Here is a 20,576-nt window from a genome sequence, read left to right on the forward strand (position 1 = left end):
AACAGACTTAAAGGTGGCAATCTTGCAACAGAAAAGCTTCAAAAACAGACTCCAACGAGAAACTGCTGAACTTGAATTAATATGCAAACTAGATACCATCAGTTTTGGCTTGAATAGAGACTGGGAATGGCTGAGCCATTACACACAGTGAATCTATTTCTCCATGTTAAGTATCCTCACACCTTCTTGTCATTATCACTACAAAAGTTTTTTTTCTCCTGCTGATAATTGCTCATCTTAATTAATTAGCCTCTTAGAGTTGGTAGAGCAACTCACACACACACACACACACACACGTGGATCTCCTTACTATATGTTCCATTCTATGCTTCCGATGAAGTGGGCTGTCGCCCACGAACGCTTATGCTCAAATAAATTTGTTAGTCTCTAAGGCTACGTCTACACTACCCGCCGTAGCGATCGATCTATCGGGGATCGATTTATCGCGTGTAGTGTAGACACGATAAATCGATCCCCAATCGCTCTCCCGTCGACTGCTGAACTCCAGCAGTGCAAGAGGCGGAAGCAAAGTCGACAGGGGAGCCGCGGCTGTCGATCCAGCGCCGCGAGGACACGAAGTAAGTAATTTTAATTCGATCTAAGATACGTCGACTTCAGCTACGCTATTCTCGTAGCTGAAGTTGCGTATCTTAGCTCGATTTTCCCCCCTTCCCCAGTGTAGACCAGGCGGGGCCACAAGTACTCCTGTTCTTTTTGCGGATACAGACTAACACAGCTGCTACTCTGAAGCATGGGTAGGGAATATCACCTCCCAACTCAAATGTCCCCTCTGTGTGTCAAACCTCAGCTGATGCGATCACCTCTGGAAAGGACAAGGAAGGTAAATCTCCATACCTGTTTGGACCTGGCCCTCTCTGGAGATTGCTGACAATGGAGCTAAGTGTGATGGCTCTTGTGATCTGAATTCCTCTCCACTAAGAACAGGGCTGACCCTACTGACTAATTTCCCATTGACCAAACTGCTTGTCACTATTAGCTTGGGCTGGATTCAAACCAATGCCCTAAAAGGAAGAGACTTTCATTTCCCAGGATCTCAATCCCTGGAGCTATTTCCTCTCTTTCTGTGAACATACCCTTATAAGCTTGTGAATGTCTACACTACAGGTGGGATTGAGCTCTCACCTCAGGTAGAAATATTCCTGCTACCTAGACCTGAGAGCGTGGGCTCCAGCCCAATCCACAGTGTCCATACTGCTTTTTTTTAGTGTGGTAGCATGAGCCTGTCCACCTCCAGCAAGGTGAGAAACTTTCTGAGCTTATGAAGCCTCTGAATGACATAGGACAAATATAGCAATCTGCAGGCTTGATCCTGCAAGCCTTCAGCTGATGGTGCCTTCCATAGGCGTTCTGCATGCAGTACTGGGCCTTTAATTATTTGCTGAAGCATAAACGGTGTGTACTTAAAAGGGAGAAAGTGATTGTGATATAGGGCTTTTGTCAATTTGTTACACACGTGCCATTCTCAGCAGCTGCCACTCAAGCCATAGATCACAAAAGAGTAATAGATGTGGGCATCGCAATGCCATTACGTATCCTTAGGAGCCCAGGTTTTTCTAAAGCAAAACAGGGGTGCACATAATGCTGGAAGTGACTGTTGAATGTATAAAGGTGCTGTGCAATATCCAGATTAAAAAAAGACAGTTTCCAGTTGTCGTAGTCCAGCAGGATGCCAATCCTCTTGGGGGGAATTGTAATCCTAATGTCTGGCGTTGTCCCACTGTGCAAAAATTCATATTTGTGCCTGCAAATGAAAATAGGAAGAAATGAACAATTGTCTGCACCCTGCCCCTTGTAGAGAGAAGCTGCTTCCCACGTGTATGTACAGCCCTGCCTCGCCCATAGTGTACGGACAGCCCTGCAACACCATCCCATTCTGCCCCACCCCACAATGTATGGACCGTCCCTCCTTGCCCAGTGTATTACAGCCCTGCTCCACCCACAATGTATAGACTGTCTCACCCCACCCACAGCATGAACAGTCTTGCAGACATATATAATTGTCAGCTGCAGTCTCACAATCCTTACACAGGTCCAGATTCTCCCCATCTGGGAAAAATCAAGGTAATGGGCTATGACCTCTGATGTTTTTCCCCATCCCTGCTAAATGTGCAGGGGTTTGGCCTCAAATGAGCGGGTGACCTGAGGTGCAATAGGCATCTGTACATCTTCAGAAGCCACCCCCATCATCTAGGAGTTATGCTGTACCAGCCACCTCCCCTTCCAGCTGCACAGTAGAATCTACTGGAAGTTAATCTTGCTTAGAGCAGCTTTATCCCCTACTCAGATCTGCAGTTGGATAGCTGCAGGCTCTGGCGTGGAACATGGTCTAAAGAACAACTGTTGTGCTACTCCAACCCCTCTAGATCCAGCCCTATTATCCCTAGAGCCCAAGTCCTGTGGAAGGTGCTCCCGGGGACGTAGATGCTGCAGAACCATCTTCCCTGCTCCTTTGGGGGTACTGACACTGCTCGCTCCTGTTAGCAGATGGAGGAATTTAGCCCACTGAGCAAAGATTGTCTAATTTAGCGGAGGGGTTGATGGCATCTAAAGTAACTAGCTCCGGTTGTAAAGCTATATTTTCTAAATTGCATCTCTGGCTCTTGTCCCAAAAGAAACTCCTAATTCAACCAGAATGGTGCTGCTGAGAAAACCCACTGGGTTCTAGCTAGGCATACTCATTTACTAGATGATGATCTCTTTAAGTCATGACTCCTGAGATACAACTAAAAGTCACAAGCAAACAGTGTTCTGATTTCAGTGCTTACTGAGTCAGGTGTTGGTAATGGAGTCCGACCTTTTCTCCTCCATTAAGTCACATTCAAATAAAGGAGACTTCCTTTAACAGTTGCTCAGACACTCGTATACCAGCCCCCCAGTGCAGAGCGCTGCAGCCAGAAACACAGGCCTTTTAACAGGGTTGAGATTGAGAACACGCAGCCTTTGTTCCCGTGGGAGCACTTTGGAGTGGAAAATGGGAACCGTTTTTCAGTAGCAGCAGTGAAGTGATCCGGCATTTCACAAGGGACAGCTTCTTCTCTCACCACCCGCTCCTCCCAGCCCGTTCTCGAAGGCAGCCTGCTTTCCCTAAGTGTTCCCAGAAGAAGGGCCTGCAAGTGACTCAGAAAGAGCCTTGCTTATGTCAGTTTATCTTTCCCCCTAAAGTCCTTATTCATGAGATTCCTCCAGAGTCACTAACCCCAGACTCACTAACTGCACGTTTTAGCCACATTTAGCAGGGAAATCAAACTAGCCTTCTTGCAGGGGCAGAAGAGGGAATAAGGTTGGTAGGTCTGGCCTGGGAGTGAGCAGCAGCCCTTTCTGTGTGAGAGGCGAGCCCAGATGTTAACAGGGCGGTCGTCTAGCCGGGGTCCAAATCGAGCTCTTGATCCATTGAATGGTGGTGAGCATGGGGATTCCCTCAGTGGTGGTGCCCTGGGTGAGGCACGCAGGGGGAATGCCTCAGGGAGTGCTCTTTATGTTCGCTGCAAACCAGTGCAGTGTGTGCTGCATCTCCCACCTGCCCCTGGGTGCTCATAGGGAAGCAGGGGTCTTGGGGATGATTTATGGAACGTGTTTATGACTTATGAATTCTGGTTGCTATGGCAAAGTAGTTACTGTGAAAACTGCTGTATCATGAATGCCCCTCTGTTGCTGTGTTTCCATCACTTTGCGCCACATGTCCACCAGACGCAATGGTGGGTCATTAGAACCCAGCTACCATCCAGTCAGGATGAAGTGACTTGGGGCAGTGGATTTGCTAAGGAGGTTGCCTGGAGCTGGCAGAAGATGCTTCATCCTCTTTTCTGAAGGGAGGTGGGGAGTGGAGAGAGTGGAAATTCTCCGAGCATGACAGAGAAAGGTCACAAAGCAGGAGATGATAAAAGGACTTGCAGGGAGAAGACTCAGAGAGACACGCACAGGAAGTTTCGGGCAGAAGAGGGGAATGTGGTCGGTTGGAATAGGCAAGCTGGGGGCAGAAGGTCCATGTTTCGGAGCCCAAGCCATGCACTGCAACAGAAGGACCTTGGATGGCGCCAGCCCAAAGAATGCTCTGGACCGGTGAGTAAAATGAGGCAGGGAAATGTGTGTAAGGTTTATTATTTTTGTATAAATCTGCCCGTTTCTCATGCTATTAAGGAGCAAAAGTGCTGTAGATTCCTGTGCAAAGTGTCTGTGTATTATATGCTATGCCTATCGTGTGCCGCCTTGAGGAGGTAAACCAGAAAAGCTCACACCTTCAGGTGGATTCTGGGAGACTGCGTGTTTACTCTGTGGGGTGAGGGGGTGTCTGGTGTGGATCCCATGGTTGCAACTCTCATGAGGATGTGCTAGATAGAGGATCTCTACCCTGAGAGCATGCCTAGGGACCTCCAGAAACGGACAGTGCCTGGGCTCTGCTGAGACTCCAGAGGCTTTGAATACATGGGGAGCCAGCGGCTGGATCCCCTTACAGCAGTTTGGTGAGTGCCCCAAAGGAGGCACTAGACTTCAGCTGTGACAGCCTCCTTGGGGCCATATTATACCACCGGAAGTGCTACCCTGGCAATGGCCCTTGTGCTCAGGAGCACTCCGTGTTCTCTCTGGGTCCTGACCTGCAGGCTTAGCTGAGGAGCAGGAAAGACACCTTGCATCTAGTTATGTCCATTAAGTGCCTCAGCAGGGGGAAAGGAATCAAATCAATTATGTACTTCTGGGTTTAGCCAAATACCTACATCATTTACAGTCTAAATTGATCCATCACCTGGGCTGTTTCCAGTTGGGGTTTGAATGACCTAAAAGGGGGTCTGTGACCAACTTTTACAACACTGGTTTTGTTTGGATTTAAATGTGGGATGGCCCACTTCATGGAGAGGTGGCTGCTGATGGCTAGAGCCATTAAGCAGCTTAAAAGACCTTTGTATAATGTTTCCAATATATCTTTCCATTACCAGTTCACAGAGCCAAAGATGGAAATTCACAACCACAGTGTTCAATGGCTGGCTTAGGCTTTTTTTAATCTGCCCATTGCTGGATGCCACATACAGCTCTCTTTGCTGTGGCTCCTGAAGGATCTGGAGTGATGCAGCCTAGAGTGTTTACCTTGCTGGTGTGACAATATGTCTCATGCACCAGGATGAGCTGTTTGCCCCCAGGTACCCGTGTCTGTGAGTATTTTCAAAAGCCACGCCGACCCTGTATTCCATATTTTCATCAACTTCCACCTCCCAGTAATGTTTCCCTTGGAATGGTATCATGCTTCCCAGGATAGCAATACATCTGGGGAAGGAAAATCAGAGCATGTGATTTTATATGCATACCATTTAAAATGCTTAAATCTTCCGCACAAACATTAAATATTTACCAATAAAAGTGGATCCAGCTGACTTGACAACAAAGTGGGTTAGCTCCTCAGTGAGCATAAACTGATACTCCTGAAGTCAGTGGAACTGTTTCAGTTTACACCGGCTGAGGCTCTGGCCCAGAGAATAGAAAGGAAGTATTTACTCATCCTGTTAAACAGTTAAAATTTCATTAGATGTATGTCTATGCGTTTTATAGCATACAATAAAAGTGTGTGCTGAGATCTTACAGGAAGAGAGAGAATAGCAGCATATATTTTTTGGTTGTAGGCCAAATAGTAATTTGCTAGAAACAGAGTTCCAAGATACAGGTTGCACACACCGTTGTTATACCAGAATGAACATGATGGGGTTTAACATACCACAGCTAAAAGGCCAGATAAATCAGGCTTGTGGGAGAGACTGTTTTAGCAATAAGCTTCAGTTTCTGTTCACTGTGCATTTTCATTTCCAGTAGCGCATACAGCAAGCAGCATAGAGCCAGACAAATGTGCTTTAGTGGGGTCTTGATCTTGCATTCATTGAAGTCAATAGCAAAACTCCCATTGACTGCAGTGGTGCAGGATCAGGCTTTATAAGAGCCACAGTTCCATCAGGGTGTTTTTTAGCTAAAAATTCCACAGGCTGGTTATTGTAGTAAAGGTAAAATCCACAGAAACCCAGGGTCTAATCCTCTGGTATGGCACAGCCACCTTGTGCCACACTGCCAGCAGAATCGAGTCCTACATCTGCTTAACTGGCCCAGAGCAGTCATGATCCGCTTGTGGTCTGGAAGCAAGATTGGGGCCCTTCCAATACGCTCCTTGCTGTCAGTGTAGTAGGGAAAAGGGGACATGGCCAAGCTAACCCTTAGCTATAAATGTGTGTTTCTCCCATGCAGCCAGGGCTTTACTGTTACCTTCCAATTCACCCACCCACACACCAAAGTGTTAGAAGTAATGGGGCTACTTAATGAATAGGTTTCAGAGTAGCAGCCGTGTTAGTCTGTATCCGCAAAAAGAACAGGAGTACTTGTGGCACCTTAGAGACTAACAAATTTATTAGAGCATAAGCTTTCGTGGGCTAATGAATAGGCTAAGACTCAGCGTGAGTCAGAGTGGCAGACTCTAACCCCGTATTTGTATGCAGAGTAGGGTGGGTGTCAAAACTGCTTCTGAATTTGTTCCCTCTCAAATTTGTCTTTATATCTCATTGGCCCATGGGGCCTTTAGACAGAGGCTGAGTTAATTTGTTTAGTGCCTTTAGCAATTTGTATGTTACTTAAACTTCTCAACTACACTTAATCAAGGGCAGTGAGTCCTAAAGGGCTAGCCAGCTGTATTCAGTCTTCCTCTGGAAAGTTCAATGCTGTGGCCCCCTTCATGTCAATGTCACAGAGCAGAGCTGGTGATAAATCACACAAATAAGTTTTAATTGCAGATTTACAGGCTCAGTTTTTATTTTATGGAAGTAAATTACAAAGGCAAAGGACTTAGCTGGCAAAAGTACAGAACTCAGCTGCCTCTAGGCATGATTAAAATCCCGGCATGCCGGGAGCTTAATGCATGAAGAGGGGCATAAGCAGCGAGAAAAGATTCCTAGGCCATGCAACATCTAAGCAGCAACCACTTAAAGCAATTCTGTAGTTCATTAGAAGCCCAAGTAAATGTCTCAAGACCAGAGCATTTGATTTCAGAGAAGAATTCTTGCTCCTGCATTTTGTATGAGTTGGGGGGGTGGGGGAGGGGAGAAGAAGGAGAGGACGTGCCAAAAAAGATGTGCAAGCATCTGGGAACAAAGGATTGCCATAGTAATTCAGATTGAGAAGCCAGCATGGCAAACCCGTCTCTGATTTAGCGGGCTAGGAAATGCATTATTTGGTTTCAGATTACATAAACTTTCTGAAAAAAGTTTGCTGCAGAATTTCCTTGTAGCACTTGTATTAGTGATTTTGGCACAGGAGCCGTTTCCAGTGTGGAAGCAATTCTCCGACACCAGTATCCTGGCATAATAGAGGGTTCAGTTCACAGCAGCTTCAAAAACTCAGTCTCAGAGTTCAGAATTATTAGTGTGCCAGCACCAGCTATTTATGTGCAACATAAAAGAGCCCCTAGGATGATGTCTGAACTCCCATTCAGAATCATCAGATGGACTTTAATGGAGAGAATCTTCTAGCTCCTGGTTCCTTTACCATTGTGCCATCTAGTCACACACTCATCTATTGGCAAAAAGGCCTGATGTTTTCCATAAAAGGGCTAAGTTTTGTGCTTTCTCCGCCCCCAGTACTAATGCAGTGTCCATACTGCTTCTGTGATATTTACCCGACAGTGCCTGGAAATGGACTGTGTATGGCTGTAGCAAATGCATGCTTCACCTGGGCAATGGTGGGTTGGTTCTTTTAAATATAAAAAGGCCTAATTTTTGGCTCAAAATCAAAACACTGAGGTTCAAATCCTCTGGGCTAACTACTGTTCTGCACATGGGAGAAGGGTGCTAGGAGGTGGGGGCCCTCACATAGACACAGGCACATGGGAGTTCCCATACTGGGCCAGACTAATGGTCCATATAGTCTAATATCCTGCCTCTGAGAGTGGCCTAGCACTCCGGACTCCTGGTTGGGCCGTGTTGAAATGCTGAGACTAGTGTAATTTAAACGAATGCAGCTAGATTCCAGTTTTTAAAAACTCATCTCAGGATTGTTAATAAAAATAGATATTTTTGCTTCAGTTTAAGCAAGTAACAGTTGGAGCCTGAATCCCATTTTCAGAAGTGACCTAGGCCCAGATCTTCAAATGTATTTAGGTGGTCAACTCGACTGAAACAAAGGGAGACAGGCATCTAACTCCTATTGAAAATTTCTAACCTGCTTAAGCACATTTGTCAGTCCCTCTGGGCACCTATCTTCATCTGTAGGTGCCTAAATACCTTTGTAAATCTGGCCCTTAGGCTACTAAATTGCACCAATTTTCAATTAATCTTTGGTTTCTAAGGGCCAGATTTTAAAATATGTTTAGGCACCTAAAGGTGTTGAAATCAGTGGGAGTTAGACACCTATGTGTTTTTGAAAATTCTACTAGGGGCCTCTCTGCATCTTTAGGCATCTTAATACCTTTAAAAATCTGGCCCTTATGCATCTGAATACCTGTGGGGATCTGGGCCTTACTACCTAAGTCACTGTTGAAAATGGGATTTAGGCTCCTATGTCAATTGGGCATTTTTGAAAATTTTAGCCATAGTTAATCGTTAGTAAGAAGCAGGTTAGGTGTTTTCCTTTCAATAGCAACAGATAAAAACAGCCCCAAATATCACTATCCATGAATAGCAAGAATAAGAACTCATAGACACATCCCTGTGTTCCATTACGTGTGAGGCGGCATTGCCATGGCAACTTTGGCAGCGTTTAGTAATAGGAGAGGGAGGGAAGGAACTCCCACTACCTCTTGAAGCCTATGAAGTGTGCAAATGTTGGATCATTGTATTAAAAAAAAAAATCTAGTAATTATGCTAATTTTCAAATCCCACTGCTGCCGGATTAAGAGCGTATGGTTTTGAGCAGTTTTTGTGACATTCATCTTTGGGCTTTGGGCTCTGTGCAGAATTAAAAGGGAAATGAGGTTCAAAGGCAAGAAATCAGTCTATGTGCGCAAGTGTCATGCAATGAGAAGGATGATATAATTTATATAACACGAGCTGAAGCAATCACAGAGGAAATTCTAATGATGCTACAAAATGAACAGCAAGCAAAAAAAATATGAAGTTCAATAACAATGTCCCTCTGAATGGCTGGGGTGGTTTTGATTACAAAGCGACAGAGCCTGGAAGCCGTTTAAAGGAGTTCTGCTCTGAAAAGGGACTAAGTCAAAAAATTAGGGCTTTTTGCGAATGTCTGAGGGTCAGAGTCTCAGTTCCCAAGCTATGCTCAGCCCATGCATGGTGTAGAGGCAAAGGTGGCTTTACACTCCCTACCTCCCCTATTCTGGGCGTGCTGGAGAGCTAACACTGAAGTGAGTTTAAAACAATCACCTTTGCACTGAGATTGAGGGCATGTCTACACATAAGTGATCTCTCTCCTGCCATCCATCTCCACCCTCAGACAAACAGCTGTACCAATGCAGCTGCAGCACGTGTGGTGAAAATGCTATATGTTGACGGGAGAGCGTTCTCCTGCCGACTTAGCACTGTGCACAGAAGTGCTTATGTTGGTGTAATTTATGTCATCATGGGGGTGGTTTATTCACGCCCCTGAGTGACATAAGTTATGCCAACATAAACTTTAGTTGAATCAATGATGAATTTTTTTGAAATTTTCAGCAAATCGAAAAATCAGAAGAAATTGCCTTTTGGGTCGAACGAAATATTTTATTTTGACAAAATCAAAAAGATTTTTTTAAATTTTGACCGAGTGTAACTGTTGTTATTGTTTTTTAAATACAACTAAAGGAGATTTTGAAAGTCAAAGTTGTTTCTAACTGAAAAAAAATCAGTGTTTTGTTTTGAAAGTAGCTAAACTAAATGGTTTGATTTTTATTTATTTGTATTTACTATGACAATTCTGTGCAATCCACATTAATTTACTAAATGCTTCAGTGTTGCTGAATCTGCATTTTATGCTTGAAAAAAAGTTGTGTGATAAAAGCCAACTTATCAAGCTCATGGTGTGAATCACATCAGTATAATGGCCTACCACATTCCAAAGTGACAAGTGATTTTGGTGGCCCAATTTGAAATGCCATAAAGGGACCTTATTTTCAAAGAGCAGGTGGTCAGCACTGAAAAATCTGGCCCTTCTAAGGTGCCTTGCGTTTGGAACCCAAAAATGGAGGCATTTATTGGCACTTTTGAAAAATGAGACCACTGTACATTATAAACACAGTGCTAAAAGAGCAACATGCAGCCCTGAGGCTTTCATTTGGCACGGTAGAGGTTAATCTGTGCCTAGATTGAACATAAAAAGAGATATCAAGTCAGTAAGCCCTTTGAAGAGAATTTAAAATTATTGCAAGTAAACAAAAAACAACCAGCTATGAAAAAAGTACATCTGCTGTGAGTGCTAAATTCCTATGTGTACCTTGTAAAACCGTTATCACGGAAGGACAAATCACATTCTAGGTTTTCTATTTCACTGCAAGCAATTGTTAATCCATCTTCTAGAACAGACAGCAAAGGATGGGCAGTGTCCTCATTAAGATAAAAGTAAGTGCCTACAAGAGAGCAGAATGGTTGTAATTTATTTGTCTCAGCACCTAGAAATTGCATTAAGTAATGTAGACATAAACTAACACTGGGCTGGAGAGCAGGGGCTGGATCCAGATTAGGGTTAATTAGGGAACTGGAAATGGGCCAGAGGCTGATCTTGTGAGTTTCCTCCATTACGGGCCAAAAGCTTACCAACACATCTCTGTCCACAGCCACCCTGATACAGAAAACAGGCCTCGTCTGGCCTAGGACCAAAAGCCAAGAGTTGGGTTGAGAACCAAGTATTAAGATGTTACACCCTCTCAGAAATACTATGAGGTGGGTTTTGAAGTTCCAGTTTTGGCTCATCTCTATCATAATCCAAAAGGTATTAAAAAAAAATAATGACTTGGGAAAGGGGTTTAAATTATTCACTATGGCCTCAATCCTCAACTGCTGCCTGTAAGTACTGGTTGCAGAAGCTGCAATGGAGCCATTTGCAGCTCCCCAATCCAGGGGTCTTTTCGGCCCCTAATGTAGGATTGCTCCAAACTAGTCCTGACTGAGTATGGCCCCCATGGGTCAGCGTGCCAGCAGGGGATCACCAGAGCACAATGCACTTGCTGTCCTATTCCTGGGAATGTGGAGCTAGATGGTGCACTACATCACCTAGGGATTCCCCTATGCAAGGAGAATCTCCTGCTGGGGAAATCCCCAGACAGCACGAAGAGGCCAAAGCCGGACTCAGGAATTCACAGTAGGGTCAAGAACTTTTTGCACTAGAATCTTATGCTAGGTAGCAGGTAAGACCTGCTGGGTCACTGCCACTGCCCAGATGACACACTAACAAAAATGAGCAAAACTGAAGCTGCCCATCCAGCAGAAGCAAAAGGCTGCTTTTTTGTATTTATGTTAATGCTGTTATAACCAGCAGAGAAAGAGAGAAACGTGGGGCCCAGTTCATTTTTGCAGTGCAGCTACTGTACATTGGTTCCACTGGTGTGAAATGAATTGCTATCAAGCAACGGTAGGTGCTTCCCAGGGAACTCCTTCTACCTGGGAATGGGGGGGAGAAGGTTCACTGGCAATTGTGGAGAAGGCTTAGCTGGCTACAGGAACACTCAGGGCAAGGGGTATGCCAGGATATTTTAGGGAGTCTGGAGGGATGGTGAAGGCTGCTGAGCTTCAGTTATTCCTAACTGGCACCATGGCACCAGAGTTTATAGTAGGGTTGCCAATTTTGGTTGGACATTTTCCTGGAGGTTTTATCACATGACATAATCTTTAATTCCTGGAGACTCGTGGAGACAGTTTATAGGCAACTGGATGTAAATTAGAGCAGTCCTCAGGCTGCTCTAACTTGACTGGGGGCCAAAGCAACTTTTGGCCAGCCCAGCAAAGGGGAAGCGCATAAGTAGCGTAAAACAACCTTTGTCCCTGTCTCCCATGAGACAGCCCCTAATTCTGGCCCTGGTGCAGCAGGGATGCTTTGTGTCCAGGGCATGCTGGAGAAGAGCAACATGTGCTGCAGGGGTAATAATGAAAGTGTGTGTTTCATCCCCAGCAAAAGCACTTTCTGATGATAACCCAGGGCGTCCATTTTCACTGCTGATGACATTGCTAGCATCCCAGTTTTGTGTTTCCCGTTTCCAGTAATACCAGGAGTTTGCATAATGTAGACTTTGTGAAGGTAAATCTCTTGGCACTAATCCCAAGGGAAATCAGCATAATCAAAATGCAGTTACTTCAATGCAAATACAATACAAACAACAGCATGGCAATTATTGGCATGTGTTACTGAAAGCAAACACATGCAGCGCAAACAGAAGTCAAGCGGCTGTTTGTAATTTCAAATACCTAGATTGATTTATGCTGGTTGAAATGTCACACACTTGATAATAACATGATTACAATTGTAGAGTAAAGGGAACCAGACCACATAATCATCCTCATGGCCAAGAATAGAAATTCTGTGCAGGAGGGATTTGCGTAACTATTATGAAAAGTGCTGATTGACTGATTCTTCCATAATTCCCAGAAGCGCCATCTTTATGAGGCAGTAACTCTAGGAGTGAAGAAAAATTACCAACTAGCCCTCCTGGTTTGTCTGCATGTCAACATTTGACATGGTGTAGGTTCATGGCAAATACCCACGGTCACTGGGTTGATTTAGTCTTTCAGCAGCATTTTGAAACATCAGTAATTTTTAAGCAACAAATATAATCCACAAACATCATTTTGAAATGTAGAGTTCAAATGATATATTTACTATTACAAGAAATTCAGTTCACAAGAAATACCAGACGTGTGACTAGACGCAAGAGATTTAGAGCCTGATCCATTGCCTGTTGAAATCAGTGGCAATCTTTCCATTGATTTCAGTGGGCTTTGGATCAGGCTTTTAAAGCTAATTAGAGATTTATCACAGCACCTGTGGTGTGGATAGAGACAGGTTCACTTCTCTCGCTTGGACCACCCATGTTTACAGCTCTTACAGAGATAATATAACTTTGTCCTGGCTCCAGTTGAATTAGAGCTTCACAGTTAGGAATTCCAACAATAGATCTGTAGAAAATAAACAAATGGAGAATTATAAGAATAAAGGTAAATTCTTTAGAAGCTATTTTCCAAACAACACAATTAAATGATTAGCTTCTCTTTAAACCTAGAACCATTTACAGTATTTTACTCTTTCCAGCTTAGCTGCCACCAGAGTGAATATAGGAGGGGAAAATGCCTGTTTATTCAGATTTTAAAATTACTGCACTTCACCCACATTCTAATTCCTTATAAATTCACTTTGCATCAACATTTGTGCAATCAAGTTTACTAACGTCACAGAAAGTGACTCCTCTCTTATATGGAAAGCAAATTTTAAGTTTGCTTTCTGTATGTGTTCACACCAAAATACTAATAGGAGTGGAACTTATCCAGTCAGGAAACAGGGAACATGCTCATGATTTTCCAACGCTTGTGCTGTGCATCATCCACTCGTATATTTCAGGGTATATTGTCTCATCTTTTCAACCTAAAAGTGCTTTGAAATATACTGCATGCCATATAACAAGGGATTGTTTCATATCCCCAGACTGTGTGATAGATGACTGACTCACTCTGTAATGATATCTCCATTCTCTCCATTTGTTAGTTTGGACAGTTCAACCGTGTAGGAGTCAACAGGATTCATGTTTCCAGATTCCCAGCACACAAGTGCTCCATTTTCACAGCTTCGGCTCTCTTTTCTTTTAATGATAGGAGGTGAAGGAGCTAAAATGTATATAAAATAGATTCTAAGCCATTTTGTTATGGGATTATCTATAAACATGCTTTGTAAATAACACTCCTGGGTTGTTGTTTAATTTCCACAGAATTGATATTAAATGATAAACGCATTCATGACCTCCCCAATGTACAGAAAACTCTTGGGTAAATAAATGCCGGTGCTAGTCAGAAGCGTTCTTTGACCTGTTAAAGTTTTGATAGCAACCACAAAACAATTGATCAGAAAAAAATGCGAATCCTTGCTGGTCCAGCACTTTTTCATGTTGGTTTATCCTTGCCATTGTCCTTTATCTTCACTGCATGGATTATTAATTTAAAACAATAGAGCATCAGCCAGCTATCCTAAGGCCCTAGGAGATCTTCTGGAGAGAGGACTTCTCACTCTAAATTGCTCTTGGGGAGTTAGATGCCAATGTGTTAGGAAAGAGAACAGCTAACTAGGGACTGTGCTTGATTCTGATGCATTTCAGATTTTATGAGGCATTCCACAGACTCTACTTAAATTGCCTCTAGTCTGACAGCATTGCCTATTCAAAAGTGCTCCTTGCACTCATGTTTACTTTTTTAAAAAATGTTTAAATTAAACCTGAGCATGCCTGAATTTTTGTGGAGTTTGGAGCCAAATCCAGCTATCATGACTGGCCGCCTCACTCTACGATGGGCTGAACCAAAACCCTGGATCTGAACATACCAAAATTTAGGGATGCTCAGATCTGGATCTGAACTTTGTGGCTCTGTCTAATCACGAATCAAAATCTACTTTACTGCGCTGCAATTACAAAGTGCGGCCTGATGGACAAAATGGCAAAAGCTTTACAAACCTCTGAAGAGAGAGTAGCATTGTCCATTGCTTAGATATAGGAACCAGCAGAGCTGGGTTCCATTCCTAGCTTAGGCATAGGGTGACCAAATGTCCTGATTTTATAGGGACAGTCCCGATATTTGGGGCTTTGTCTTATGTAGGCGCCTATTACCCCCCACCCCCTGTCCCGATTTTTCACACTTGCTGTCTGGTCACCCTACTTAGCCAATACCTTGTTTTGTGTCCTTGAATAAGTCATTTAACCTCTGTGCCTCAGTTTTCCGTCTCTAAAATGAGGATAATGGGCCTCATGCCCATTCTCTATTATTCTAGTATAAATCAGGAGGAATGCCACTGAATCCAATGGAGTTACACCGCACTAAAAGCACCAAGCCAGCAGAATCAGTTTGAATAAAGTATTATTATTATAAAGTCCAGAGAGTTATCATTAACTTCAATACTAAAGTCATTTACTCATATTATAGTCATGAAGTACATTTACCTGTCACATAAACTGCTCTTTCACTCACTGGGCTGACGCCGGTGGTGTTTAAAGCACTGACCCAAAATTCATATTGTGAATTTGGCACCAGGTTAGTTACTGTGCAGTATGCTTCTTTCACTTTTAGCATGTGCTCTGAAATCAAAAACACCAGGTATTCATGCAGTTCCTTTACACAGACATTCATCCTACTGAACCATGGCCCCGACTGCTGGAAAACATTGCTTTTTATTGTGCCTCTGAGCTGAGTGTCACACCATTCTTCGGTCTTGTCCGTTTGACTAGCTCTGAGGTCACATTGCTAACTCAGTCATGGTACAGTTGCTGGTGCCTTCATCCATCTATCCTATATGGGTACATAAATGCCATGAAGCATCATCTTCTGTAGTATTAATACTACCCAAACTAAACAAAAATGAATGATGAAGGTTACTCACCTGTCACTGGAGTTTCTTCAGGATGGACTCTGCACATTCCCAAGCACTGTCAATTTATCCCAACAGTGGAAATGTGCAGAGGCCATTCAAAGAATGTTTTCATTATTTGGATCTTGTAAAGTTTACATGGGTTTGGCTTTCCTTTCTAAACAGCCCATTCAGCACTCTCAGGTCTCCATCTATGCTGGAAAATTGACTGTGCTCTGGAACAAGCAGTCTTACAAACGGGATTAGCTAATGCAGTTTTGTATCTGGGGTGGCTGGGCAGGAGGGGAGAGTTGCAGCCTATTATTGGCATTGAGCTAAACTGCGAAATGATTGTGGGTTTTTAAGTTGGCACATAGATAATCTGGTGAGCTGTGCTCTAAAATACCTCAAGTTAGATCCACTACCCATCCCCGGAGCACTAGCAGCAGCAGGTACAGCTGTATTCACTGAAACCCTTTTTGAGACTGCTGTTGAAAATGGTCTCAGAAGCCAGTTGCTTTCTGAACTGGAGCCTACATGTGTCCCTTCTTACCAGCTTGCTCCTCACTAGGTGTGTCGTCACTGACTTGTTTATAATATAGCTGGTAGAATTCGACAGTGTCATCGGAGAATAGGCCCCAGCATACTCTCACAGAGGTGCCAGTCGCTGAGTTGGGAGCTTGGGGATTTATCACCGGAGCAGAAGGAGCTGAAATGAAGACATATATTTCAGTTTATGAACACATGTCAGTGATGAGAGGAACAGGATCTTTCCCTCTTTAACGTTAAATGGCATGAGGGTACTTTCCCTCTGTGGAAGCATGGTATGTTACTAACAGAGAAAAACCAAAAAGGTACCTAGTGTGCATTGACATAGTCCTATTGCAAACAGTACTATACTACTGTGGGAACCTTTCAGAGCGCATCAGCAGCATCTACCCGGAGCTGTTAGAGTGCAACACTTAGAGTGCTCTACAATTTACTTACACACACACACGCACACACCCCTGCTGCACAGCATAGACTAGCCCCATGTTAACACAGAGCCCTGACTCTGATTAGAGTCTACAGACACTGGGCCTGATTCTACCCTCACTAACATTGGTGTGCATCATGAGTAACACCATTAAAGTCAGTGTGTAAAACTAGTGGGAATGAGAACCAGGCCCCTTAGTGTTTGGTCCAAACTCACCCACTTCCTGGGATTTGCTTTAAATCAACAAAAACATAAACCTCAGCCTAAGGCAGCTCCCTAAGCTTGGTTGTCCTGAGAGCTGCTGGCCCTGTGCATATAGGTTAATTTTACTCTTTGTGAAAAAGGGAGGGAAAACTGGAAGCTGTCTCATACCACACAGGATGCAGAGCTAACAGGATGAAGGAAGCTGTAGCAGAGAAGTCTATAGTGATCTGCACTATTGCCTACCAACAGATAAAGCTTTTAGTTCCAGTATTTAGGAGCCTCTGGAGATAATGTTGAATGCACAAACGTGAGGGAACATGTAAAATACTTGACTTGCATAATGCTCAAGGGCAAACAGGTTACATGACAAACATTTTGATACAACTTTTTAAAGGTGACCAGCAAAAAGAAAAAAAAAAGTGCCATGCCTTTTCTGACTCTTTATGATATATAAAGAAGGCCTGAAAGATCTTATTTTCAAAGGGGATTTTTTTTAATAATTAGGAAGTCAAACCTTATGTACCCTGTTTTCCTTTGTGGACTCCAGGGATGACTGGAGAACTACAGGGTAATATCAGGAGAGCAAGCAACTGAAATCTGATTAATTGGGAGAAGTGGTTCAAACTGTTTTAAACTTTTGCTTTTGTTTTTTATTAATCTCCATTTAGTACAATGAGCTAGAAGGAAAGACAAGTTTGTTACAGAGTCAGCACCACTGCTACTTCAAGGAAAAGCTGAGAAAACTCTGAACCCACTTCTCTGAGTCTTCCAATAAAGTCACCCAGCAAAACTAGGGAAGACCATACTTGACAGTGTTGATAATTCTAAGGTTAAAAAACAAGCAGAAAAAAAATTTCTGACAATAATTTCCAAGCCTCTTTTATCCATCATAAATATACAAACAAACAAAATATATAAGCACACAAGCTAACTTTTTGTCCTCGCAAATTCCCTTTTAAATAAATAATTACTCCTGGGGGAATTCTGCACCAAAACATTAAAAATTCTGCACACAATATTTTAAAATTTGCAAAATTCTGCATATTTTTTGTCAAAATAAACCAATATAATCCAGCTAGTTTCAATTATTTTGGTAATTTATTTAGACTACAATACAATGGATAGAGAATGGGAGTGGGGAGCATTGGAGGAAATCACCAACCCCCCTCTGTCTAATAGTAATGTAGCTAGTATTGACCCTTTACTTCTAATTATTAGTCAACAAATATATGCAGCCATATGCTCAATGTTACATCATAGGCAACTGAAGAGCAAATGAGGGCTGGGGACTCAAACTCACAATTTATATTGGCCACTGACCATCTCCAAAAAGGTCAGTAGCAAACAGTTCATGGAGCACATTTTGATAGGAATTTTTTTCAGTCCAAAAATTTAGACCAGTTCTAATCACTAAAGCAGCATTAGGCCACACTGTCCTTTACAGTAAAGCTCCTTTACACCACTCTGACAATGTAAAGGAGCCTTGAAATTTTTACACCAGTTTTATACTCCTGGGGGAATTCACTAAGAACAATGGGAAAAATTCACTAAGCAGACAGGCTACTACATTCTCCTCTGCCGGAGGGAACAGAGCCTGCCCCATGCCTACCTCTTCAGAAACACCCCAAAGCCCTGCCCCTCCACACCGAGCGTTCTGCAATAGCGAGCCGGACAGTGTGTCTCTCTCTCTCTCTCACACACATGACTACCCAGCCCTACCCCCTGCACCCAGGTGGTGATTTATGTGTCTACCAGCTGCTCTGGGTGCCCAAACCAACCTGTCTGCACTGCCAGGGAATGGGCGCATGACCGCTCTTGCGGCTTCCCTTTGCTTCCCCATCAGAAGTCATTTTTCTGTGGTAAGCAAAGAAATCTGCGGGGGCCACGAATTCTATGCATGTGCAGTGATGCAGAATTCCCCCAGGAGTAAATAATAGGCTTCCATTCAACATGACATTGATAATGCATCTTAAATAGGATTGAAATAAGGATCAAATAGAATGAGTACCTGCGATGGTATTAATGGAATCCATTAGTTGTTGAACATCAGAGAAATCTATAACTCTGTCTTCAAAGTCTGGCAGTGTTGAAAGCTCTAAATCCATATCTTTTTTTAAAAATTCTCCCAGCCTGTAAGTGTAAAAGAGCCTAATTCCTATAAGATAGTACCATCCTCTCTGAGAGATCCTTCAGGCTACAACATCAGTGTTAACAAGAAGAGAGAGCTCTTTATTTTACCATTCAATAAAGAAGCTGCCTTACCTGACACACTAAAAAGAGAGCAAAGTCCTTTCTTAAACAATGTCTAGATGGTTGCACAAGATATATCTTGGCTTCCATTTGTCACTTGCTCATACCATGTATTCAGAAATGTATTCTCGGACCTGCATAAGATTCATGCTCACATTTAGTTATATCCAAATTGGGCCAAATCCTGCAGCTAGTTCTTACCGTCCATCTCCTTGTCATTCTTGGTCTTGCATTGGTTTGGCTGGCATGCTAGATAGGGTGGGCCTATTAAGCAGGTGACAGAGAACGTTTTCCCTTCAAGCTCTAATTCTGAAGGAAGCAAGCTGTTGCCTCCAAAAACTGCATTCTTGTTTATTATTCATATTACAGTAGCCAGGTCAGGGCCTGAGTGAACTAGGTGCTATACAGTTGTTAAAAAGACGAAGCCGACCCTTCTTCTTCTACTTGTTTTTATGATGGACTGAAGTGAATTAAAACATACATTTTGCAATTGATTTGGCATATCCCAGGGCTCTTTTCTGACCATTACTATATTTCATGTTATCAGTTTTGAGCACCCCGGCTGCATTTACTAAACCTCCTTATTAATGTATAAATAAGCTTGTTACTAATCAGTGTATTTAGAGAGCCCAGTTTAGGCAGATTTTGTATCCAGAGCATTTCTTTAAGACTTGAGCAATCCTGTTTTTCAGTCATTGCAATCAGTTTTCTATCACTAAAGCAAAGTGACACTGACTTAGTTACGCTCTGTCTCTTATATATGTGCTTTATTAAATTAGTTCAGAATCAGTTTCAAGCTGTTAAACTTGTTTTGGAGACTTTTCCAGCGGCAGTTTAAACTAGAATGATGAAAGATTTGCAGAGCTCTAACTCCTAGCTTCAGTAACATTCGGTGCACCCCTATCAAAGATAGAACGTTGTCACAAAATCAGTAAATACTTGAGAACACGGGATGCCCAACATTAGCTTTTTCAGAAGATTATTTTGGATGAGAAGGCGTGAAAAGCAAAACAAAATACTATTGATATTACCTGTCGACCACGGGTATTGCAGCCTATAAAAAAGAGAGAGAAAAAGATAGAAAGTCTTCCATGTATGCAGGAGCAATTTAGCTTATTAACCCAAATGCAGACTATACAATACCAGATTTGTCTGACTGATTTTGTTCTAAATACTGCCACGTAGAACTAAAGAGCTTGTTTTCTCATAACATTTCTGATACCGAGAATCAGGGCCGGCTCCAGGCACCAGCCAAGCAAGCTGGTGCTTGGGGTGGCAGCTTGTAGGAGGCGGCATTCCGCCCAATCCTAGGGCAGCACGGCCGCTTTTTTGTTGTTGTTGTTGTTGTTGTTGTTCCGCTCTGGCCGCCCTGTAGGGGGCAGCGGCGTGGAGGATGGGAGCGCCCTGCAGCAACCCCGGCAGGGCAGCCCGCGGCCTTCCCTCCCAGCCGACCGGAGCGGAGTGGAGCCCTCCCAGCAGGGGGCACGGCGGGAGGGGCCGCATGGCAGCGCCCCACTGAAGCCCTGGCCGCCCCCCTTCTCTCTCTCCCCCTGCTCCCTCCCCCTTCCCCCCCCCCGCTAGCCGGGGCACATCTACAGGGCAGGGAGTCCCCCTGCACCCTGGCTCCTGCCGCGCTGTGGTT

At 43.5% G+C, this 20,576-nt stretch overlaps 2 protein-coding genes across 2 annotated transcripts in view; one reads left to right on the plus strand and one right to left on the minus strand.

Annotated features, from left to right (window-relative positions):
• Positions 1-20,576, plus strand: part of WHAMM (WASP homolog associated with actin, golgi membranes and microtubules) — a 59,482-nt gene that overhangs the window by 6,044 nt on the left and 32,862 nt on the right. The window lies entirely within an intron of this gene.
• Positions 694-20,576, minus strand: part of FSD2 (fibronectin type III and SPRY domain containing 2) — a 26,985-nt gene continuing 7,102 nt past the window's right edge. The window contains exons 5-13 of the mRNA XM_026648311.1: positions 19,966-19,988; positions 18,693-18,814; positions 16,058-16,213; positions 15,101-15,235; positions 13,628-13,781; positions 12,946-13,079; positions 10,408-10,540; positions 5,101-5,277; positions 694-1,762 (exon numbers count right to left, since the gene is read on the minus strand). Of these exons, the coding sequence (XP_026504096.1) occupies positions 1,510-1,762; positions 5,101-5,277; positions 10,408-10,540; positions 12,946-13,079; positions 13,628-13,781; positions 15,101-15,235; positions 16,058-16,213; positions 18,693-18,814; positions 19,966-19,988 (1,287 nt within the window). The 3' untranslated portion in view covers positions 694-1,509. The remainder of the gene's footprint in view (positions 1,763-5,100; positions 5,278-10,407; positions 10,541-12,945; positions 13,080-13,627; positions 13,782-15,100; positions 15,236-16,057; positions 16,214-18,692; positions 18,815-19,965; positions 19,989-20,576) is intronic.

Source organism: Terrapene carolina, unplaced genomic scaffold, assembly GCF_002925995.2.
Source record: "Terrapene carolina triunguis isolate 2854851 unplaced genomic scaffold, T_m_triunguis-2.0 Scaffold67, whole genome shotgun sequence".
Classification (NCBI taxonomy): domain Eukaryota; kingdom Metazoa; phylum Chordata; order Testudines; family Emydidae; genus Terrapene; species Terrapene triunguis.